Source organism: Marmota monax, unplaced genomic scaffold (assembly GCF_021218885.2).
Source record: "Marmota monax isolate L192 unplaced genomic scaffold, Marmota_monax_Labrador192_F-V1.1 WCK01_AAM20220418_F8-fsc00215, whole genome shotgun sequence".
Classification (NCBI taxonomy): domain Eukaryota; kingdom Metazoa; phylum Chordata; class Mammalia; order Rodentia; family Sciuridae; genus Marmota; species Marmota monax.
The window spans coordinates 336,942-360,937 of record NW_026695214.1 but is presented as its reverse complement, the minus strand read 5'-3'; the positions used below and the strand labels follow the sequence as shown (position 1 = coordinate 360,937).

The 23,996-nt window shown below is 49.3% G+C and overlaps 1 protein-coding gene and 1 long non-coding RNA gene across 3 annotated transcripts; one reads left to right on the top strand and one right to left on the bottom strand.

Moving 5' to 3' along the window:
• Positions 1–4,577: 4,577 nt before the first annotated feature.
• Positions 4,578–6,273, bottom strand: LOC124084096 (uncharacterized). 2 transcript variants are annotated; one of them, XR_006849033.2, is made up of 2 exons: positions 6,118–6,273; positions 4,578–5,013 (listed from the first exon to the last, which is right to left on the bottom strand). It is a non-coding gene; the product is annotated as an uncharacterized LOC124084096 (long non-coding RNA). The 2 variants fall into 2 exon arrangements; XR_006849034.2 differs by lacking the exon at positions 6,118–6,273 and adding an exon at positions 5,934–6,111.
• Positions 6,274–6,331: 58 nt separating this feature from the next.
• Znf274 (zinc finger protein 274) lies at positions 6,332–20,198 on the top strand. Its single transcript, XM_046430930.2, has 7 exons — positions 6,332–6,541; positions 7,242–7,368; positions 8,026–8,121; positions 15,612–16,094; positions 17,465–17,565; positions 18,317–18,443; positions 18,830–20,198. The coding sequence occupies exons 1-7, from the start codon at positions 6,509–6,511 to the stop codon at positions 19,768–19,770; spliced, it is 1,908 nt and encodes a 635-aa protein (XP_046286886.1). The 5' UTR covers positions 6,332–6,508; the 3' UTR covers positions 19,771–20,198.
• Positions 20,199–23,996: the final 3,798 nt, after the last annotated feature.

The following is a 23,996-nucleotide window of genomic DNA, read 5'->3' as shown; positions in this document are numbered from 1 at the left end:
CCTTGAATTTGCCGTATTCCTGCCTCCACCCACATATTATTTTTGAACCATGAACTCAGTACTGAAATGTGTTAAGACTGTTCTCACAGCCTCCTGTAATCATTGATGAGCAGGTAGGAGCGATCCCACTCTACATAGACCCTTGATCTCCCACAGAAACATCTAATGGAACTCAGTGTCTAGATCTGATGGACAATGTCTCATGGAAATTATTGTCTTAGATAATCAATGATAACTGTCTTTCTGCATCATACAAATAAAAAAAAACACCAATTTTGAACGACACAGAGGCCATACATCTTTCAGCATGAGTACCTTCAGCATGAGTCTCAACCAGAGGCTGTGGGCGGGGCATGCCACCCACCATTTCCTGCATAATCCACATGTTGTCACTTTAAACACCTACACCCAAGGGCTCACTCATTGACACCCTAGTGTTCACCCAGAGAGCATCATGAAGAACCTTGTGCAACTTCACACTCTGAAGGGCACAGCCAGCATCCAGGCAAGATGAAAAAGACACAGCCGAGCCCAGACAGTGGTTCAGACTGAAAGGGCAGTGCAAACCGCACAAGCACTAACCAGAATCGCTCACAAAAAATGGGGGTGGGGTGGGGGCAGTGTCTGTGTTTGAATCCTGGATGCTAGAAAGTAAGGACTGCAGAAGAGAAAGGACTCTGATGTTGGAGCTTCATGCCCAGGAGAATCCCATTTGTGGAGGAGAGCACAGCAAGCATTTCCAGACCTGTAAGGTTTCAAAGCCACACTCCTACAGAACTGCCCAGGAGAACTGGCAGTGACCGCTCACAGCTCATGGACATGTCCCCGGAACACAGGAAAGGATGTTCATAGAAGGCTTGGTTGTATCAAACACACGAATCCCTCTGGCAGTCCCTCAAAACAAAGTAAGGAGAACATGGCATCTCACACTGCCGGGTAAGTGTTCACTTGCATAAACCTCAGAAACACAATGTTGAGCGAAAGACACCAGACACAGCAGGAAAAAGTAGTCCATGTGAAAATCAGGGTGGTGCTTACCTCTGTGATTCCAGCCGGGAAGCAGGATGGGCTCTGGACGTGGTCTAGAGTTGTGCCCTGGGTGATGTAGGTACAGCTGTTCACGTCTGTGAAATTCCCTTGATGCATGAAGATCAGGGCTTCCCACTGTGGCCATGTTCACTGTACCTCAGTCAACAGGACACAAAGGGTCCTGCTGAGGTTTTAAACAGACTTAAACCAGAAACAAAGACAAGCATGGCCCTTGCACTGTTGTTGCATGGGAGGCTTCCTGTCACCAGGAAGATCAGGCCCCTCTCAAACTGACTGACACCAGGGAATTTCCACCCACAGGCCTGGCAGGTTAGAGGAGCTCTAGGGTCAACATGATTGGCAGTCCAAAGATGTCTCCAGACGTTCAGCTGCTTTGCTTCTTTCCATCCGCCTCAGAGATGTCGGTCACGCTTAAGCTGGTGCCCACTGACAGCATCACTGTGAGAGAGCCTGGGCTTCTCTCTGTGACCTCTCACAGTTGTGGAGAAGTCAGTATCAGTGATGAAATCACGAAGATGGCAGGGCTGAGGGGCTCCAGGAGAGAAGGCATTGCCTTTTGCAGCCTCTGGCAGTTGCTCTCCTTCCTGGCTTTAGGGTGCACTACTCTGATCCCTGCTTCTGTGGGCACCGCCCACACCTCTTTTCTGCACAGGTGTGGTCCAGTTGCTCCACCTCATTCTTGTGAAGGCACATGATTGCATTTAGAACCCAGAGATCTCCCTGTCTCAAGACCCTCAGGTACATCTGCGAAGACCCTGCTTCTACATAGCGGCAATCAGGACCGACTTTTTTAGAGGCCCTTTTCAGCCTGCCACACTCTCCAAGTATCTAACCCAAACTTGGGGCCTTACTCCTAGTGTTTGCTCCTTCCTTCAACCTAATTTCCACGAACAGGAGAATACCTTGCACTGATTGGCCTGGGTCAGGGTACTATCTTGTTCTTGCATCAATCAGTGTTACAATGCCACCCCCAACACATGCACACACAAAGCTGGGAGTTCCTGCCCTCACATTTTGAGGAAGGAAGCACAGAAAAAAGTCCACAGGCCAAGGGTCAAATATCCTAAAAGGCTCTGCTGTAACTCTATTGCAACTTTATTGGTCTAGTGGTAAACTGGGTATAACTGACACTTTATACACTGGACTTTTCATTCTGGAACATGAGCATTTCTTTCCAGAAACTTATCTTCACATGCGTCCCCTGCATTTCTCGATAAACTAACCTCATTTGTTTTTTTTCTTGTTGTTGATTGCTTTCCTTTTTCCAGGACTGGTAATCAAACCCAGGGCTTTGCCAATACTAGCTAAGGGCTCTAGCACTCAGCTCTATTCTCGGCCCCCTTTAGTTTATTAGAATCTAAGTTGCCCAAGATGGCCTCCACCTTGCAATCCTTCTGCCTCAGACTCCCAAGAGGCTGGGATTACAGGTGTGCACCACCGTGTCTGACTATTCATTAATATATTGTCTTTCTTCCAAGTTACAGCATTTAAGTCTGTTTCATACTCTATTTTTTGAGAACAGACTCCTTCTGTTGTCTGGGATGTATTTTATAACCATCCATGTTTGATATCAGAAGAATAAACAATTCAAGAGGAAACAGAAGTGAACTTTCATAGGAACAGGTGGACTTCTTAGGCAAGGAGAGACCCTGAGTTGGGTTGTACCAGGACCAGCAGAGTTTCTGGGGCTTGTTCTTTGTCTACATTCTAGTGGCTGAGGAACAAGATGACCCACATGGGACAGCAAGGGGGATGGGGGTGGCCAGTCCTGGGTGGCAGCAGTGGGCAGCTTAACCAGCATGAAGACCACCTGCTTGTGCATTTTCTCTCCTGAGGAACCAGCATCTCTAGTTTTGGGTTTTCCTCCTGGTTTGCCCTGCATTGTGGACCTCCTGCATTCCTCTTTGAAGCAGACCATTTTCTGGAGGCTGTTAGTGGTTACCCACTGCTCAAACCTCAGATTCTTTGCCTCTTTCTGGGCATTATAACCAGTGAGGTCACCTTGGTGCTGGCCTTGTCTTTGATTTGGGGAGTGGGGCAAAGAACATACAGGTGGCAGAAAAATGGGCCAAAGAGTCTCTTTTGAGAAATAATTATGCTTCAAATAATTTACAGGTAAAAAGTGATTAACTTGGCTGTGATTTTCCAACATGAGGTTTTGAAGTCCTAAAAGGTTCAGTGAGGCGTCAGGATCACACTTCAAAGATGAACAGATCCTTCTTGTGAAGTGGCACCCCCTTTCTCCACAGAAAAACCTGCTTTACCATGGCTGATTTTAGGACTGTCAGCAAAAGAGTCTCTGCAAGAGTTCAATGTAGATAAACTTCCTATTTTCGTGTCGCCCTGTTTACATGGCCACTGCAGAGAAGATACCAGCACTCCAGGTGCTGGACACCCCTTTCTAGTTTTTCACAAACGTATCCAGTATAGTACTTTGAAGAAATGTGCAAACAAGACCTCTGGCCTTGAGCTGGGCTTCACAGAGATGTGTACATTTTTAAGATAAGTTACAAATGGGCTCCATGGTAACAGCTGGCAGGGGGAGGAAAGAGAGAGGAGAAGAAGCTCTCCTATTCTCAAGTGTTGTCCTTGGAGGGTTAACTTGCCCAAAACAGTGAAAGAAAAAGCTGCTTTTATGTGAACTTCTGCAGACTGTGAACTTCTGAGCCCCTCCCCTTACATGCTGGGTGTAAAACTCTCGAAACTCCCTGAACTGGAGGTTCAGGGGATTGATTGATTACAGCAAAAGCTGTGCCCTCTGAACCTGGCTGCAGCCAAATAAAACTGTTTCCTGCTGTCCTCGCTGCCTTGCCTCGTCTGTCCCTACAACACTTGTATTTAAAAATGACGTCTTCCACATGCAACAATCTTATATGCTCCAGGTGATGAATCGAAGAATGGTAAGTGGAGATCAAATTTTGAGTCGTCAAGTTGTACAGCTGCTTTGATTCAGCTGAATGCCACCACTGCCACAGTAGGGTCTACTTAGTTTTATTGTGTTGTTTTTACTCACATATTAATTTAAAGCAATAGTGGACTATTGATTCAAGAACGAATAGAGAAGACTATTACAATAACTCATTATCTCAACATACATATGCCTGACCACGTGCAGGATGTTAAAAAAAGAAAAAGTATGAAATCAAACTTTGCAACCGAATGAGAAATCTACAATTACTATTCCAATCATTTTTGTATCTGATCCTTAATGCGTTCTCTGCAGTCTAGAATTCTGAAATCTTTTCTAATGAAAAATGTCTTCACGTTGTGAATCTGTGAAGTTCACATGGAGGAGCAGAACCACTCAGTCTTTCTCCAATCTGGTAAGATTGTATACTCCTGTGTTTCACAGCCAGGCCTTACCCCAGATGGTGAGGATATTATGTGCTCTACACTGTATACACTTTACTATTCTAAAATCCAAACATTTATGAATTTTGAAGGTTCTGGTCCTGAATGTTCTGAACAAGAGATTAGGGTTGTGTGTATGTTTCTGAAAATAAAAAGGATGCATAACACATTTGATATTTCACATGTATAACAGTTAACATTTATTCAGAAATCATACTTTTTTACAATTATACTAAATATTGTACTTAACGTGCTAAAAGTATGCAATTACATTAAGGTATGTCTCATGAATCAGTTTTCCACAGTATACTTATTCGAAACAAAAATGTTAGTAAACATGATTATTTAACACGTCACACTAGCCAGTTCAACATTTTCCTGTGGCCCAAAGAAGACAAGACACCTCAGGAAAAGAATAGCAGGCAATAATCTATGAGAAAGACAAAAGAGTACTCTTTGCTCTGGAAGGACATGGAAGATGTGCATACAGCAGGTTTTGATCAGCAACAGACTTGGGCTTTCCCTTCCTGGACATGGGTACCTCTGCGAAATGTGAAAAAGACTCAGTTACTCATTAAATGAGCAGCAAGCCCAGGTCGGGATGTGTTCCATCTACAAGAAAAACCCAAGGAAATAATATCAGAACAAAAGACACTGCATGACCTCTGAGTAACCACTAATATGCAAAAATCAGCCTAACACAACAGTTAAGATGAACATGTACAGCATAACAGTGGTCCCCTTTTTTTTATTATTTTTCAGTTGGGTGGGGAGGACTGAACACAGAAGTGCTTTACCACTGAGCCACACCCCTGGCCCTTTTTGTTTCTGCCAGGTCTAATTTGCTTAGGGCCTCCTTAAGTTGCTGAGGTTGGTCTTGAACCTGTGATCCTCCTGCCTCAACCTCCTAAGTGGCTGGGATTACAGGCCTGCTGAGCGTGGCTCCAAAAGTGGTCTTTTTCATCGAGTCCATAAAAATTAGCCCCTGAAACCAATTCAGCAATCAGTGAACGGGGACGCCCGCAGGGAGGCAGAGGACTGCTGAGACTTGCCATGAATCCCGAGAGGGGCACACCAGGTCCTTGGCCCCAGCTGGACAGATCCCTGGGCCCAGAGTCTCCATCATGCTGGGCTGCCTCGGAAGATGCACCTACAGCAGCTTCCGGCTGCCCACAGACCTCTGCCCCAGCTGCAACCGGATTCCAGATACGCAGCTCCGCCCCCGGGCGGGGCCCACCTCTGCCCTGCCATGGCCCCGCCCCCGACCCCGCCCCTGCCGCCGCGGGGCACCTCCGCCCGCCCCGGCCACTTCCGGACAGTCTAACCCCGCCCTTCCAGGAAGCCTGGAGCAGACTGGCCCCAGGCACTCAACACGTCCCGTCCCGCCCTACCCTCGTTTCCGCCCCGTGGACGGGAGAGGACCTGTCTAGCCCTGCCGTGGACACCGGCCGGCCTCCCCCACAGAAGGCGCGTCCCGCGTTTCCGCCCCACTGCTCTCCCCGCAAAGCCCCGCCCCGACGGGCCCCACGCACCCCGCACTTCCTGCCCTCAGTTGCCCTTTCCCCAACTTCCGACACGCCCACGCGTGGTCGCCCTCGTTGGGGCATGACTCTTGCGGCTCGGGTCGTCGCCCACGGAGACACGAGGGCTTGAGGCCTGTTACCCCGACTGGTTCTGTGGGCCGCCAAAGGCGGCCGACGAGAGCCCCCTTCCTACCTCTCCGGCTTCGCCCGCCGCCCGAACGGGCGGGTCAAGATGGCCGCGGTGAGGGCGCGGCCGCTTTAGGCGCGCCGCGGGGGCTTCTGGGAGTTGTAGTTCGGACTCCGGGCTGACGCACTTCGCCGCGGGCCGACGGGCGCCATTGTGCGGCGTGCACGGGATGAGTGTGGCGGGACGCTGCGCCCGTCGGAGCTGCACGTAGTAGCGCCGTGTCGTCCGCTCCCGGGCGGACTCGCGAGCTGCCAGCGGGCTCTGCTGGGGCCCCCGCTAGCAGCGCCCGTTCGCGGGCTCAGGGGCGGCCGGCGCGGCGCCGTCTCAGAGGCCCCGCCCGTGTGCCACCCGCGTCGGTTCGGGACCGCCCACTCCCGCCAGAGACCCAGGAGCGGCCATGGCCGCCCGGCTTTCGACGGCCTGGTGCAGTGTGAGTAGGCGCCGACTCCGCTGTTTCGTTTTGGTCGTTTTCTTCCGGTCCTGGGGACTGAGCCAGGACCTGGCTCCCTGTGAGCAGCGCCCCCAGCTCGTCTGCGAAGGGACCGCCCTACGTCCGAGGGCGCGGTCGCCACCCCGCGGTGCAGCGGGAGGGCCCCAGCGGGAAGGTGGCCTGGCCTGGCCCCGGGACTGACTGCCTGGGTCCCCGAGGGGAGGTGGGATGCGGGCTTCCGAGGCCGGCCTGAGGCCCCGAGGTGTCCCTTAACCTGGCAGCAAGCCCAGGTCGGGGTCGGCCTTGTGCTTAGATTTCAGCAGCCCTCTGGCGTCGGCCGAGCCGTCAGGTGAGTTGCTCCGGGGGGAGGAGGGCGAGCTGGCCTCCTGCGGTGGAGGCAGAGCAGCAGCAGGGGCCACGTGGGACTGTTGGGCCCAGGGAATTGCTCGGAGGCACACGTGCTGGTCTTCGACAGCTTCCCTGGTTAATAGAAATGGATACGTTTTCATAGATGTAGGGATTTCACTTGTTCTCCTGACTGTGACCTGGACAGGGCCACTTCGGATTTGCTCAGGTTTCAGACAGAGACAGTAACTCGAGACAGGCACAATGCTTTCCGGTCATCTTGGTCGGCCTTCCTCTCTGTCTGTCAACACGGAGGGGGATCTGCCTAGGCTGAACAGGAACCTCTGGGTTTTAGGAACCAGTGGCCTTTGAAGATTTAACACTGACTTTTACCCCGGAGGAGTGGGGACTGCTGGACCTCAGACAGAAGTCTCTGTACAGGGAAGTGATGCTGGAGAACTACAGGAACCTGGTCTCTGTGGGTAAGGCCGGCTTCCATGTCAGGAAAGATCTGTGCTTTGTGGTACCCCGTGTGATGCTTCAGAAGTGTGCCGGCTTGGATTCAGACTGCAGGGATCAGAGTAGCTTTGTTAAGGCCCTGAAGCCTCTGAGAGGGTCCTTTTTTTTTTTTTTTTGGTAGCCTTAGAAAAAAGGCGATTTCTCAGTCTGATTCCAAAGCTTCACACCATCCATACCTCAGCTCCCTGGATACCAGTCATGTTTTCAGCTGCAGTAGTGAATGCTGGTTGTTTTTGTGATCATTTAACAATGACATGTTAATATACAACAGCTCTGGAACGTGCGTCATTAAAGATCTTGATTCCTTCCATTTCTGTGGTTCTTTTAACTGTTTCCTCCTAGTCATCAGGTGACCATGGCCCCAGGGCTCGTGTCTGTGTTCAAGCTTTCCCTGAAGGTCCCCCAGCTCCCTTTGTCTTGCGGGCCAGCCTGCACCCTGACTCCTGCCACCCGCCACCTCTGTGGGCAAGGGAGTTCAGAAAAACTCTGACAAAAGGGAAGGATGTGGGTGTCATTGCCCTAAACCCAAAGTCATGTCATGTGTTAGAAGGGGAGGAGGCTGGGACAGTGTTTTCTCCCAAACCGACCCTGCCCCAAGCCTTCTCTTTTCCCTCGAGCAGAACATCAGCTTTCCAAGCCAGATGTGGTATCTCAGTTAGAAGTCGCAGAAGACTTCTGGCCAGAGGAAAGAGGAATTCTTCAAGACACCTTTCCAGGTGAGAACCAGGCACATGGGAGTTCTCACAAGGGATGCGTCCACTGGTTAGTTAGAGACTGGTGTTTTAGAAAAGAGTAGAGACTGTGAGACCCCAGGGGGAGGTGTGATTGGAGAATCAAGCTCCACATTTCCTCTGTCCCCAGTCAACAGTGTCCTGATGGTTAAAGGTGAACCTGTTGCCAATGGGTGGTACATAGGTACAGGTTTGCCTTTTGAATGGATAAGGTCTCCCATCTATTCCACTCGCTGTCAGCTGTCTCCTAAAGCAGTCACTGGTGCTTCTGGTTTGTCCCCAGCCAGGAGTTTTTGTGTGTTTACATGTGTGTGCACAAACATATTCACATTTGGGGGATGTTATGCTCAACACAGATCCCACCATTCCTTTTAACAGGATCAATGTAGTCCGCGTTTCAGTTTTCCAGATGGATATTCAGGTTATTCCAAAAACCTTCATAGTATTCATTTGCTGCAGTCTGGCTGGGCACAAATAACGGAGCTGCCACGAGGCACTTGTAGGTTCAAACAGGAACTGTTTTATTGCCCGAACTCTCACCCGCACTCCACGCGCGCCCTTCCCGGCAACTCTCTCACCCTCCACTGGGCTCCGCGAGAACTCAATGGGAACTCCGTGAGAACTCAACCAAAACTCTGCGGGAGAACTCAAGGGGAACTAGCAGGCGCCCCAGGCAGCAGGGGCCGCTCTATTGCCGGACAGCAGGGGTCCATATAGGACTGAATACACGGCCTGTTTCAATCCAGCATCATCCAGTCACAGCAATTATACACTGCTTAATTATCATCATCTTAATGGCTCGCTGGAGTCACCTCTCAACCACTCCTTCTGGTAAAATGCCATGCGCCATCCCAACTCGGCCGTGGCTCTCAACATTCATTTTTAGCACATTTTGATTTTTCTTTAGGTTCAATGTCTAGAAACCATAGGATTAACCTATGAGTAAGCTAAAAATCTGGTAATAGCAGGTTGTTCTCTCAAATTCTTTTAACATGTGTAGCCACTCAAGTGCCAAGTTCTCCTTCCCCAGCAGTTTGTAATGGTCTCCTTAAGGTTTGTAAGTCCGATGGACAAAAAAATATGTTCACTGTAGTTCACATCTTATTTATGAATTCTATATTATTTAGTTGTTTTTAATTTGTATTTTGGGAATGCTATTCTGGATGTTAATGTTGAAATATCTATTTCAGTCCAACATTTATCTACTCTTTTTATGTAAGGTCTTTTTCCGGAAGCTATAGCTATATAGTTTAAAAACAAGTTTTATGTGTTCTTTTTTTTTTTTTTTTTGGTAGTGCTGTGGATTGAACCCAAGAACTCATGCATACCAAGCAGACGTGCTACCACTGAGCTGCACCCCAGCCTCTGTCTTTATTTTGGTTTTGGATTTTTTTCCATGTAAACTACTTTCATGTATTTGAATTTTTTTTCTCTTAATTTGGGAATTGAATTCAGGGGTACTTTATGACTGAGCTAAACCCCCAGAAACTTTTTTGATACAGGGTCTTGCTAAGTTGCCTAGGGTCCAAGTTGCTGAGCTTGGCCTTGAATTTGAGATCCTCCTGGCTCAGTGTCCCGGGTCCTGGGGATTACAGGCCTGTGCTACTACTGCACCTGACCCTATCTGAGATTTTTGTTTGTTTGTTTGTTTAAAGATTTTTAAAATTTTTTAGTTGTAGTTGGACAAATACCTTTATTTTATTTATTTTTATGTGGTGCTGAGGATTGAACCCAGGGCTTTGCACATGCTAAGTGAGCACTCTACCACTAAACTCTACCCCTGCCCTCTTTGAGCTTTTTTTTTTTTTTTTTTTTTTAGTTGGACACAACTTTATTTTTATGTGGTGCTGAGGATGGAACCCAGGGCCTTGCATATGCTAGCCAGTGCTCTACTGCTGAGCCACAACCCCAGCCCCCCCTGTTTGAGCTTTTTAAGTTTGCTTTTTTGTCCAATTTATTTGGAAGTTTCTCATGTGGTGTGGGGCACAAATTTTTGCAGCACCATTTGCTCCCTCCCCTCTGCTTATTGGAAACACCATCTTGATGGGAATCCAGTTTTTGTGATCATAGTGCACAGTCCTGACAGAGGTCTCTTGTGCTGCTTAGATCTTTGTGTGGAAACATGGTGTTGCTGTACCTTTCAATGTTCCCCTACCCTTAGCATGTAGTTCTCTTAATCGACACATAATATCAGTGCATCGGGGGAGGAGGAGATGCTATTAGAGTGTGTTGCCTTTGGGGGCTTGCATTGTTGCTGATCTGATTGATCTTCAGGCCTGTATCATTGTTCCAGGTGGACATGTCAGGCTCCCGAGTTCTTGGGTGATTTGTAACAGTTGTGCCAGATTCTTTAGATGCCCACATACATGGTAGTTTGACCAGCAGGTATAAAGTTGGAGGCCAGTTGTTAATTTCTTATTGCCTTGGATAGTCACATGATTGGGTTCATCATAAGTGGTTCTCCCACACATCACAATGCTGAGAGTGAAAAGTAGGTGCCCATCTGAGTTCTGGTGAGCACAGGGCTGGATTCTGCTTTGTTTTAAATCAGTTTTTATGTGGATGAATGGTCTTTTAGCCATTTCTAGTGAATGACCCTCAGGCATATCCCCAGTTTCCCTTCCAGAGCCTTCCAGGATGACACAGACATGCATGATGTGCCCACTTGTGTCGGTGTGTTGATGTGCTCAGGTTGGGTTGGGCGGTAGTTTTCTCTGCATGTTTGCTGCCACATCCCCTCTCCGATTGTGATGCCGGCTCTAGAGCACTCTGGGGGCTTCCCCTGTGTCTCCTCTCTGCTGTGGTGTAAGGGTGTTGGAACCCTCTGCTTGGGCCAGTGTTTGTGGGACCTCCAGCTGTTCCTCTCTGTATTGATGACCTATTTGCCCCAACAAGACGAAGCTGGCATCTGTGATGCCACTCTTTCTTTTTCTGAACCCAGTTCTGGTTTCTCCCTGTTAGAACTTATGGCTCAGTGGTTTTCTATTTTTCTTTCCTCCATTCAGTCCTTCCTTTCATTCCCTTCATTGCAAATATCCTTTCTATTAGCACTGGTCACCAAATCATACCTTACCTGCCCAAGACCCCCAGCAGTTCTGTACCTCCTGTGTTGGTGTCCAGCCTGTTAACATGTGTTCCTGTCTGTGTGGCTCTGGCTGGGACAGCTCATCTCTTTGGTCCTGCCTGGATAAACCTCCTGACTACTCTTCTGGATGGTCTAATAGCTCCAAGGCTGGCTGCCACAGAGACACTGTAGGCGTGTCTCCTGCACGTCTACGGAGAGCTGGCTCACAGGTGAGCAGAGTTTGAGTGGTGCTCCAGGGAAGGAGACCTGTGAGCCGCGGCTGGTCAGCTGGCTTTCACGTGGGCCTGAGATGAGAGTTGCCAAAGTGACCTTTGCTGTGTCACAGAGTTCTTTAGGAGATGCTTCCTTCCCTCCCCCTTCCTTACACTGAGGACCTGTTCTGTCACATATAGTATACCCAACAGGTGGGACGTAAACCCAACCTTGTTGCCATAGATTATGAAAAGACTGTGCGGATATGGTGCATTGTGGGAGGCACTGAGGAGGAACCATGAGGAACTGCTGTAGGGGAGCTAGTTGGTATACTGCAGGGGTGGAATTATTTGTTTTTTTTTTTTTTTTTTGGACTTCAGGATTGAAGTCAGGGGCACTTTAGGTATGTGCATGTGTATTATTATTGTTATTTTATTTAGTTGTCGATGGATCTTTATTTTATTTATATGTGTCTCTGAGAGCTGAACCCAGTGTCTTACACATGCCACGCAAGTGCTGTACCACTAAGTTACAACCCAGTCCCCCACCCTGAGTCTTTTTTATTTTGCTAAGTTATGAGGGTCTCTCTAAGATGTCTAGACTGACCTTGTACTTGTGACTGGAATTACAGGCATGGCCACTGCACTCAGCTTCACCTTTCCTGTCTACATTCTTTGCCTGAGGAAATCAGCTTGTTGAGAGCCACAGTTTAGTCAGGATGCCAGAGGGAATGGTTGAAAGGTGACCCTGCTCCGGGATTGGGATTAGGGCGGATCCTGCTGCCTGGGGCCCCGCTACTTTGGAGTTCCCTTGAGTTCTCGTGGGGTTCTGAGAGAATTGGCGCGAGTGGAGGCAGTGTGTTCCCGGGAAGGGTGTGTAGAGTGCCGGTGAGAGTTCGGGAATAAAGGTTGCTGTTTGAACCTACAAGGCTGTGTGGCGGCTGGGTCATTTTGTGCCCAGCCAGACTGCGGCATCAGCTCAGCTGGATGTGGTGACTTGCAAGGCAGGAGGATCACAAGTTCAAGGCCAGCCTGGGCAGTTTAGGGAAACCCAGTTTCAAGTTAAGTTTTCTTAAAAAGGATTGGAGATGTAGGTCAGTGGTAAAGTACCCCTGTATCACTTTTTGGAAAAAAAAAAAAAAAAAAAAAAAAAGGTGGTGAAAAGAACTTTCAGGCAGGCAGAGGGATGCCATTTGAGATGACCATGAGATGGAACAGGCTGGACATAGTCAGGGAACACAAAGCTGCCCAGTGTGCCAGCGATGGTGACTGGGACATAAAGACATGCACGCTAAACTTGGCAGAGTCCACAGGCCTCGTTAGCTGTGCATGGGGATTGACTTTCATCCTTGAGCAAGGGAGTGTCGACTTTTCACAGCTTTCTCCGGGTAGTTGGAGAAAAAGGCGGGAGGCGGCCACAGCAGAATCCGGGGAGAGGCGAGAATGCTGGCCTGTGGTGGATGGGTAGGTGCATAGGGCTAGCTAGCGGCTGTGGGAGACAAAGGAAGGCTGCTGAGGCTTTCAGAGCCGAGGGACTTGCAGAGGCCTGTGTATACTGCAGGCATTCTCTTTATATGTGTCACTATCTTGTTTATAAAATATGATCAAGGAGAAAAGTTACTCAAATTTTTGGCATTAGCCGTTTACATGGGAAAGTCTGAAGATACAGATTTTGCGGAGTTGCAATACAGGCTTTTTTTCTTTTCATGTTGAAATAATTTTAAGCAAATTATACAGAGAATTAATAGTAGTTTCCACCTTGATTCAAGTCTGAACTTTCTCACATCTTTCCTGGTTCTATAAATGGAAGATTAACGGGAAGGGACCATAGAGACAGCCAGAGAGGTTTGCAAAACCAGTTGGATGCACCTGTTGGAACCTCAGAAGTGGGTCGAGGCAGCTCATGAACATGTGGGAGTTTAGAATGGCATCCCCTGCAGTAGCTTTCTCCCAGCAGTGACATGGCCATAAGCTCTTGTTAATGCACAGAACTGGGATTGAACACAAAACTGGCCCATTTTGGCAATTCATCCTGCATGCCTCTCAGCTTTCAATCATAGCCCAGTGGCAGCATGGGTTCTGGTGGTTGAAGTAGAAGAGAAATGGGATAAATGCTAAAACATGGCATTCCCCCTCAGGAAAGCCTTGAATTGGACAATATGCTATGAAGGTCAGGCGTTTGGGGGAATCAGCTCTCACTGAGCACCCCATCAGGAGAGGATTACCATACATACAGTTCTCAGTGGAACATGGGAGAGATAAACTAGACCTAATCATTAGGAAACTAGTGCAGAGAAGAGACTATCATAGAAAAGCCTGCAGAACACACATTTTCAACTTTAGCAGGAAATAGACCCTACAAATGTGAAAGTATCAGCTCTTGCAAACATACAACAAACATCAGCTTAAAAACAGTAATAATTTATATGAGATCTTGTGGAGCAGTAAGAAAGGTAAATTTGGGGGGGATTCATCCTTTGTGTAGCCTAAGGGGATCCCACAGGCTATAGAGTGAATACAGGAGAATTGGGATGTGGAAGTTTAGAATGGCATGGCCATATCACTTCTGGGAGAGAACTACTGCAGGGGATGCCATTCTGTTCTCCCACATTTTCATTCTCCTACACATGGAGAATGTAGAAAATTAGTAGAATATAGTAGTTTTGTATTAAAAAAAAAAGGTTTAAACCAAGATGGAATAAATGCATTGAGTGTGAGAAAGCCCAATTTCAGCTCAGATTGGCATCCTTAACAGAGAAGACTAAAAAGGATGCTTATAACAACCCTGGATGGTAGAAGTCTTCCAAAGAGTGTCTCTGAGAACACACAGGGAAGAAACGGCATTCCCAGGAGTGCAGTGGCAGCAGGAAAGGCTTATTGCCTAATGTCTTGTGTTGAGAGAATTCATACTGGGCAAAAACTACAGTTTCATTGAGTTTGAAAAAGTTCTTAACACCAACTAGTTACACCTGAGAGCTCTGACACCATGAGGACCTGATTGCTGAGGACGATCCCCGAAGCATCACAAGTCCTACTGGACACGGAAGCATGTAAGGAAGGCTTCAGGTGTAGCAAGGTGTGCTGATGAGGATTGTCACGTGAACACAGACAGGGGGGCCTCTTCAGTAGGAGTTCTCGTGTTCACATCAGAGGACTCATATGGGAGAGGACCCTTTGAATGTGATCTGTGCAGGCAAATTATCAGCCTTTACCTCTCAGTTACTTGACAGAAAGGAGGAAACTTAACTTGACAGGATCCCACTGAGTAAGGAACATAAAGTGTCTCTTCCTGTTTGTGTACCACATGCCATACTGAGGCTGAGCCCTACATGAAACTGATAACCTGGGTATTTGCAGTGAAACCACTGTTGTCTTTTCCAGTTTGTTCGGTTGGGTGAGGTGAATATCCAGGACACATGTTAAGTGGTACAGCTGAGAGCAGGCACGTCTGTTGTGCATTTCATACAGCTGGTTCACCAGCACATGGTGTTGCATCTGCTTCCTTCTCAGTCCAGCCTTGTCAAGGTTGGTGAGTGTCACCTCACATACAGTCCTCTAGCCCTTTGTGTTGCCAGACCTCCCGCTGTGTGGATCACAGTCTGTGCATGTGGTCCTGGGTGTGATGGTCATTTAGCCTGGCGATTTTTTTATTTCCAGCTTGTTGGAAACTGTGAGATGACATTTTTATAGGCTAGTTGTACTGTATTCATTTTTACTTGGATGCTTCTTATGCACATGGGTTTATCAGGACGTGATCCTGTCAGCAGGCAGGGAGCCTCTGTACTTCTGCCACCTGGTGGACAGGAGTGATTTCTACGTTTCAGCTGTTACGAGCAGTACTGCTCATGTAAGTTTTTGCAAACACAGGTTTTCAAGTTTCTTATGCTTAGATGTAAGTTGAAGGGTAGTTTTTGAGTTAAATGATGATTATATATTTAGCTTTTTGAGGAGCTAATAGATTGCTATGGAAAGTGGTGCGGCATTGTGTATCCTCACTGGTATTTGGAGGAGTTCCCCAGTCTTAGGATCAAACCAAGGGCTGTGCGCATGCTTGGCAGGTGCTCTGTCACTGAACTAGGTCTTGTGGTCCATCTCTTGGCAGTAGCCATTCTAGTGGGTGTGGAGTCATATCTCACTGTGATTTTCATTTGCTTTTTCAAGTTCTTGTTAGCCATCTGTCTTGTGCTTTTGGCTTACAGAATGTCCTAAAGTTCCACTGGGCCCTCAGATGAAGTCTCTTCCTGCTGAAAATCCCCTCATGAAGATCAGGGTTGTTGAGGTCCTCACACTGAACCAGGAGATGGCTGGTCCCCGAAATGCCCAGATCCAGGCCCTCTATGCTGAGAAGGGGGAACTCAGCCCAGGCATCCTCGGGGAGCCAGCCCAACAGACAGGTGGGCATCCAGCTGACCCTGAAGCTGCTCGCCAGAGGTTTCGGCAGTTCCAGTATGAGGAGTCAGCTGACCCTCAGAAGGCTCTGGCCCGACTTCGTGAGCTCTGTCGCGAGTGGCTACGGCCTGAGGCACGCTCCAAGGAGCAGATCCTGGAATTGCTGGTGCTGGAGCAGTTTCTGGGTGCTCTGCCTGAGAAGTTCCGGACATGGGTGGAGTCACAGCATCCTGAGAACTGCCAGGCTGCCGTAGCCCTGGTGGAGGACGTGACCTTGCTGTCGGTAGAGGAAGGTGAGTGTATGGATGGCTAAGGTGAGGGACACCTCTGCAAGGGTTTCTTGGAGGGACAGGAGGAAGAGCTCCGGCCCTCTTGGGAAGGATGGGGAGAGGGTTGTTCCTAGGCCATCCACCAAGGTGTCTGAGTCCCCCAAGTTACCAGTCAAAGCTGTTGGGACCCCATTGTGGGGCTTGGCACGGCCTTTTAGCAGTCTTTCCACAAGCTGCTTGCAGAAGTTCACAGACACAGTGCTTTCTGTTCATCCTCCTGGGATCCCTGCCACGGGAGCTCTCGGCTGTCCAGGAGCGGTGGATAAAGGGGTCACTGAGGCGGGCAGGATCGAGCCAGTGGTCCAGCAGGAGAGGTAGGGGAAGTAACAGGTGAAGATGGTGGGAGACAGTGCAGGGTGGAGAATGGTCAGGGTGCTGATGGGAATCACAGAGGTGGCACACCCTGGGACCTGAGCAGGTGGAGAAATGGGACAGGATGGATGTGACCACGGTGTGGCATGCAGACATCAGGGAGAGATTCGGAAGGTTCGTGGTGGATCGGAAGAGAGGGCCAAGTTGGCCTGCGGCTTAGGGCCCTGTCGGGATTTTTTCTATTTTAATTAATGTTTCTGCTGTAGGGGTTGAACCCAGGTGACTCTGCCTCCGAGCTGTCTCTTTTTTCTTCATTTTGAGTCAGTGTGTCACTAAGTCGCCAAGACTGACCTTAGAATTATGAGTCAGGAGGACCTGTTGTGACACTGCCAGGGTGACACAGGGAAGGGCCAAGAGCTCCAGTAGATCCTCTAGACCCATCCTCTCTTCCATGTCCCTTGTCACCTGCACTCCATTGGTTCTGATTGGCTGGCTGTGGGCTCCATGTTCATCCCAGATTATTCTCTGTGGGAGGCAGCCTGGGTCACATTGTGTACCCTCCTTGGTGGCAGGGTAGCCCAGAACCACGTGGGACACATGAGGAAGGCAGGCATGAAAGAGCTGTGGTTGGGAGGGCTGTGGGCACAGCCTGTGGCTGGGGCAGATCTGCCTTTCAAGGCAACCAGAGAAGAAAAGGGGACGGGGGTCCACATAAGCTGGGCAGAAGCTGACTATCTCCAGACAAGCTAGGTCCCCAAACAGTCCTTGGAGATGGGGACTGAGACCGTGTCTCAGTGGGGACACTGGTTCCCGTGGTCATGCAGAATGACACATCTGGACCTATCCAGGTAGGGGGTTTTGGTCACAAGCTGTGAGGAGTTGCTGACTGAGAGGAGAGGCGGGAGGAGACCCACTGGACTGTAGTGGTATGTGAGCAGGCAGCAGCCTGTGGACTGCAGGGAGCTGTCCCTGGGAGAGGATCCACACTCATCCCCAGCCCCCTCATGCTCTGTCTCCCCCAGGACTCCCTGTCCAGGGGCCTGCCTGCTGTCCAGAGGTCACTGCTCAGCAAGAGAAGGAACAGGAGGATGTGGCCATCTGTCCAGAGGCGGTGCCGAATGAGGTGAGTGGGGACCTCACCCGTTTCTCGCATCTCAGCATCTCTGTGAGGTGGTCCCATTGGTTGGGAGTCTCTGCGCCCCAGGGCTGGGGACCATCCTGCTCCTGAGCCTGTGGGAGTGTGCTGGCCTCTGAAACGACCCGCAGTCTGGGTGTGGAGGAAGGCAGAGGGAGGTCAGTCCTGTTCGCACTGTGAGTTGCTTTCTCGAGCATGTGAATAAATTTATTGGCTCTCATGTAACACGTCATCTCGTGAGACGAGCCATGGGGGTAGGCTTCAGGCAAGGCTGTGCAGGTGGTGGGAAGGATCTGGACCAGCCCATCTCAAGGCTCTGCTTTTTCCCATTCTTTCTCAAGATAGGCTCTGCTCCATCTGGGCAGAATGCCTGTCAGATCCAGGCAAAGGGAGGACAGGGAAGCTTCTTACCCTGGAGTCCTGGTCAGCTCCCCAGAAGGCACTGACGTGGCAGGCTGGGTGGATGCTGCACCCAGATGAGACTGTCCACAGAGGCAGTTGCCAGTCCCCCCCATGGGGAAGGCCTGTGGCACAGTGAGCCTGGTTTGCTTATTGCTCTGCCTTGCAGCTGGGGCTCTGAGCTAATCTGTGAGGAGGTCCCTGTGGACCTCTTGTGGGCCTGGAGTTGTTGTCTCTGAGCCAACCACCAAAGCAGAGGAATCCCGAGTGCCATAAGCTCTTCTGCTGTCCTGCTGACAGACCCCAGTCCTCCTAAGCAGACACATGCATGGTATTACAGGAGCCTGTGACCTTCCAGGATGTGGCTGTGGGCTTCAGCCGGGAGGAATGGGGGCTGCTGGGCCCGACACAGAGGACTGAGTACCATGATGTGATGCTGGAGACCTTTGGGAACCTGGTCTCAGTAGGTGAGCGGAACCTACCTTCACAATACCACAGGGGCCCCAGGGCAGGACCCTTGCCTTCTCTCAGCCCTGCGTGAACAGGGGACATGCCGAGGAGGCTCACTTGCCTGGTCCAGTACCTTTCGCTGGAGCTGTGGGCCTGAAGGGGTGGAAACTGGATGGAGAGCCGCAGAGCAGGCTCTTCTGATTTGCCACCTGCCCCAAGGCAGCCAGAGAGCGGGTGCTTGTTCGCCTCTGGTCTTGCGCAGCTTCTCAGAGGCCTTCCCAGGGTCGATGGCTGCGCTGGGGGAGATGTCCCCTGACGTTAGAAAACTTGAGTTATATTGTGGATCCCATCCTGGCGCTTTCCCTCTACAGCATCCACAATCTGTGTTTTGTTTTTTTTTCAGGGTGGGAGAGTACACCGGAAGGCAAAGAGTTAACTCCAGATTCTGATGTTCCTGCAGAGAAACCACTTCATGACCCCAAAATGAAACAATCCTCAGGAGAAGGTCGCCAGTCCTCCCCTTCAACTGCTGTTTCACAGGGTGGGGTCCCCAAAGCCCTGGCCACCGTGAACCGGGCGGAGCCTGCCCAGGAGCAAGGCCCCTCTGGGCACCAGCTCCCGGAAGGCCCCGGAGCTCCGGGAGCGCAGGCCGGACCTGACCCGAGCCACGGCTCGCCCCCGAAAGGCCCGAAAGGCCCTCCCGGAAGGCGCTCGCGCCCACAGGGCCCTCGGGTGACAAGTGCGGCGCCCGCGGCCTCCCCGGGGAGGGCGCACCCGAGGGGCTGTGGGAGGGGGGGAGCCGGAGCGGGCTGGATGGCCGGGGGCCGGGCGGGGGCCAGGGCGGGGGCCCGGCGAGCCGTGCAGATCACCTTCATCCGGATCCACAAGGGCAGCCAGGTGTGCCGCTGCAGCGAGTGCGGGAAGGTGTTCCGGAACCCCAGGTACTTCTCGGTGCACAAGAAGATCCACACCGGGGAGCGGCCCTACGTGTGCCGGGACTGCGGCAAGGGCTTCGTGCAGAGCTCGTCGCTCACGCAGCACCGCAGGGTGCACAGCGGCGAGCGGCCCTTTGAGTGCCGCGAGTGCGGCCGGACCTTCAACGACCGCTCGGCCATCTCGCAGCACCTGCGCACGCACACGGGCGCCAAGCCCTACCCCTGCCCGCACTGCGGCAAGGCCTTCCGCCAGAGCTCGCACCTCATCAGGCACCAGAGGACGCACACCGGGGAGCGCCCCTACGTGTGCAGGAAGTGCGGCAAGGCCTTCACCCAGAGCTCGCACCTCATCGGGCACCAGAAAACGCACGGCGGGAGGAAGTGCAGGAGGAGTCAGCCGGCCTCCTAGCCTCCTAGCCTCCCCGCGCCCTGTGCGCAGCCTGCGCCGGTCGGTGTGCAGACGCGGAGACAAGGGTTGGACGTGTTACTTATTCTTATCTGGTCATTGAAAAGAATGCTGGCTTGTGCTGTGCTACACCTGCAGTCCCAGTGACTGCGGAGGCTGAGGCAGGAAGGCGGCAAGTTCAAGGCTGCCCTGAGCGACTTAGCAGTGTCCTGTCTAAAAAGTTTTAAATGTGAAAAGAGGCTGAGATGTAGCCTAGCAGTAGTGACCCTGATTTCAATCCCTACTACACCCCGCCCCCAAAAAAGAAATAATGAAATCTAAAATACTTAGAAATTTAAAAAGCCATAATCTATGCACTGATATATCTGTAGTAAAGTATGTGTGGACAGGAACTAACAGAGAATGTGGATAAATAAACTCTATTTCTTGTAGATTTTGTTTCCTTTGTATTTAATTATGATTATTTTTTTTTTTACTTCATTTTTTATCTGTTCTACATTGTTATACATGACAGCACAATGCATTTTGATTCATTGTACACAAATGGAACACACTTTCATTTTTCTGGTTGTACACAGTGTAGAGTCACACCATATGTGCAGTCATACGTGTACCTAAGGTAATGATGTCCATCTCATTCCACCATCTTTCCTGCCCCCATTCCTTTTGCACAGAGTTTCTCCATTCTTCCCACCCCATTCCCTGCACCCCTGTTATGGATCTGCATCCATTTACCAGAGGGAACGCTCTGACTTTAATTTTGGGGATTGGCTTACTTTGCTTAATTTGATGTTCTCAAAACTCCATCTATTTACCTGCAAATTCCAAAAAGTTTTATTCTCTTTTTATTGCTGAATAATATTCCATTGTGTATATATATCACCGTTTCTTTATCCATTTATTGAAGGGCATCTCTGATGGTTCCACAGTTTAGCAGTTGTGAATTGTGCTGCTGTCAACATTGAAGTGGCTGCATCACTGTAGTATGCTGATTTTAAGTCCTTTGGGTCTGGACTGAGTGGGATAGCTGGGTCAAAGATGGTTCCATTCCAGCTTTTTCTAGGAGTCTCCATACTGCTTTCCATGGTGGTTGCACCAGTTGCAAGTGTAGAAGTTAAGGTCAGCCAAGAGCATTGGACCCATGAGCTGATCCAGGGATCTAGCTTTCTCCCATCCCATCCTCGCTTAAGTTGGGTTGTTGGTTCATCTACTTTCTTGCTCATGGGGAGAAGAGAAACATAGACGAAGAGATTTTCTTTTTTTAAGAAAAGGACTAATTTTCATACATCACTTCTATTGATTTTCTATTGGTAAGAATTTATGTGGTCCTGCTCTGTAAGGAATGTTAGGAAATACAGAAAAGAGGAATTGGTGTGAGACATCTGAAACCTTACTGGTTATTAAGGACAAGCCTGGGCATGGTAGTGCACCCTTGTAATCCCAGCGGCTCAGGAAGCTGAGGCAGGAGGATGGCAAGTTTGAGGCCAGCCTCAGCAACATAGACCCTGTCTCAAATGAAACTCAAAAGGCTGGGAATAGAATTCAGTGGTAAAGTGCCATTGGGTTAAATCCCCAGTGCCAAAAGAAGACAAGGAAGCTAAATGGTGGGAGACTGCAATAGTTACTCTTATGTGCCAACTTTACTGGGCTGAGGAATCCCAGATTGCCAATAAGACATTATTTCTGGGTGTGTCAGGGTGTTTCCAAATGAGATTTAGTAGATGACTGCGTTGACAGTAAATAGATGTGTCCAAAACATGAAAACAGAAGACCAGTGGAATGGAAGACACACAAATCCTCATAGATATGACCATCTAATCTTTGACTAAGGTACCAAAAACAAAAGGTGGGAAAAAGACACTTCCTTTAACAAGTGTTTCTGGGAAAACTGGATAGCCGTTTGTGGAAGAATCAGATTGAAGCAGGAGGATCGAAATTTCAAACTCAACCTCAGCAACTTAGTGAGATCCTGTTTCAAAATGAAACAGAAAGGGCTGGGGATGTGCCTCAGAACGGGTTCAATCCATGTTACCAAAAACAAAGACAAACAAAAATGGATCAAAGCCCTCAGAAGTAGACCAGAAACTGTACAACTGATAGAAGGAAATAGAGTCAACATGCCAACATAGGTGCAAGCATCAATTTCCTTAGTAAGACCCAAAAGCACAAGAAGTAAAACAAAGAATATGTGGAATGGCCTCAAGTTAAAAAGCTTCTGCATAGCAAAGGAAACAAGCATGAAAAGAGAGCCTACAGAATGGGAGGAAGTCCCTACAAGTTACTTTTCTGATAGAGGATTAATACCCAGAATGCATAAAGAACTCAAAAACAACCCAACTGATAAAAGAGCAAATGAACTAAAATGAATTTCTCAAAAGAAGAAATGCAAATGAAAAAAAAAATGTTCAATATTAGCATTCTGGAAAATGCAAATCAGAACTACACTGAGATTCCACCTCAGTCAGAATGGCAGCCAGGAATACATGATAGGAAATGCATGTGGAGAGCGCAGGGAGGAAGCCCTCCTACGCCGTTGGTCGCGCTGCAAAGACTTGGACTAGAACTGCCAGATGACCCCGCTCTTCCAAAAGAGCAAAATGAGCGTACTGCAGCAATACCTGCCTTCCAATGATGACAGCCACACATTTCACAACACCAAGTCGTGGAACCAGCCTGAGTAGGTGCCTGTCAACGGATGAATAGCAAAGAAAATGTGTATGTAACGAGTATCACTCTGAAAAACTGAGATCATGTCATTTGCTAGTGAATGTGTAGAACAACATGGCAGATGATGTAAAGTCAGAGGCAGAATGTGTCTCATGCAGAAGCCACAAAGAAACAAGAAAGGGGGAGTCTCACAAAAAGAAGGAGGTAGATGTCCAGGGGGAAGAAGGAAGCCAAGGGAAGGGCGTGGGGAGCCGCTGTGAGTGAATGCCTCCAGTCCTGACGCCCGCGAGCGCCACCAGTGTGCATGCACAGAACGCATGTCCTGCGTGGGGATTCTCTGACCAGTCAGTACGTTTCCTAGCGACTTGAGTGTTGTCCCAGCTCGGACAGCAAGGCACAGCTTCACGTGTAGGCATACCCTCACCTGCTCTCGTGAAATCCTACCCCTTCTGCCCTTTTATGGATACAACTTTCTAAGAACAGTGTCCCCCCAAATAAAAGCTCACTTCCAAATATGCTTCCCTCTCTCGCCAGCATCTCATGACTTTCTCTTGCTCTCCCTTTTGAGGAGCCTGAGGCTGAGAGCCGAGGAATGCTTTCCTGAAGCTTGGGTAAAGGTAATTCGTGTCTGTGTTTTATTTTGTGTCACCCCAAATTCACACAAGTGACCTTAGTTGAGTCCCCTGTGCTGGACAGGGACAGCAAAAGGGAAAAGCAGGAATAAAATAAAATTCTGCTATATGTGTATGTAAAGAGCTGTCACAATGAGTCCCACTGTATGTAAAGTGATGACACACCAGTGTACAGAGACCAGAGAGGGGAGGAGGGGGCAGAGCACGGAGAAGAGGGGCGGGAAGCCCTGGGACGTGTGGGAGCAAACTGTGTGCATGTGGGTATGGCAGAAGGAGTCTCACTGTGTGATTACAAGGCACTGATAAAAACTTTAAAAAAACTTTAAAAGGAGGTCATCAGTCCCAGCAGACTGTAAGTCCACAGCATCTAGTACCCAAGATAGCATAATTTTGTGTAAATTTTCCTAATTTCCAATTTTCCCCACACAGATAATTCACATTTTAGAACATTTCATAAACCTGACTCAAAACGTTAGGAAAATAACTCCATTTTCAATAAACACTAGAGAAATTATGCAAGTGAAAAAATATGCAAAGTGTACACAAAGTTGCATAGCTTTGACCTTCATCCGCTGAGGAAGAAGATAACCTCTGGAAATGAACACGGAGTTCTCCTGCACTGATCATCCCTGAATAATGAGAAGAAGAAAATTCAACCAGGCGGGAAATGTGACTGTGATACACATGGAAGTCTTTGAATATCATCTATCCCTAAGTGAATGCCAGGTGAGCCCTACTGGAAAGATCCTATGATTGTAGCAAAACTCAGAGAAACTTCTGCCATGCTTGCCTTGTGGAGACAGCTGTGGGGCGGCCGTCCTTCACTGGAGCTCCTGCCTGCGCCTGATTGCACCCCACAGACTCACAGGCTGGTGACGGAGAGGCCCATTAGAGGACATGAAGGAGCTCCGTGCAGAGGGAGCCTGAGTG

What these genes read in the sequence shown, in the direction of transcription:
- Znf274 (XM_046430930.2), top strand. Translation starts at nt 6,509, where the DNA reads ATGGCCGCCCGGCTTTCGACGGCCTGGTGCAGT. An exon ending in CAGGAACCTGGTCTCTGTGG is followed by an intron (nt 7,369 to 8,025) that starts GTAAGGCCGGCT and finishes TCCCTCGAGCAG; the next exon opens with AACATCAGCTTTCCAAGCCA. An exon ending in TGGGAACCTGGTCTCAGTAG is followed by an intron (nt 18,444 to 18,829) that starts GTGAGCGGAACC and finishes TTTTTTTTTCAG; the next exon opens with GGTGGGAGAGTACACCGGAA.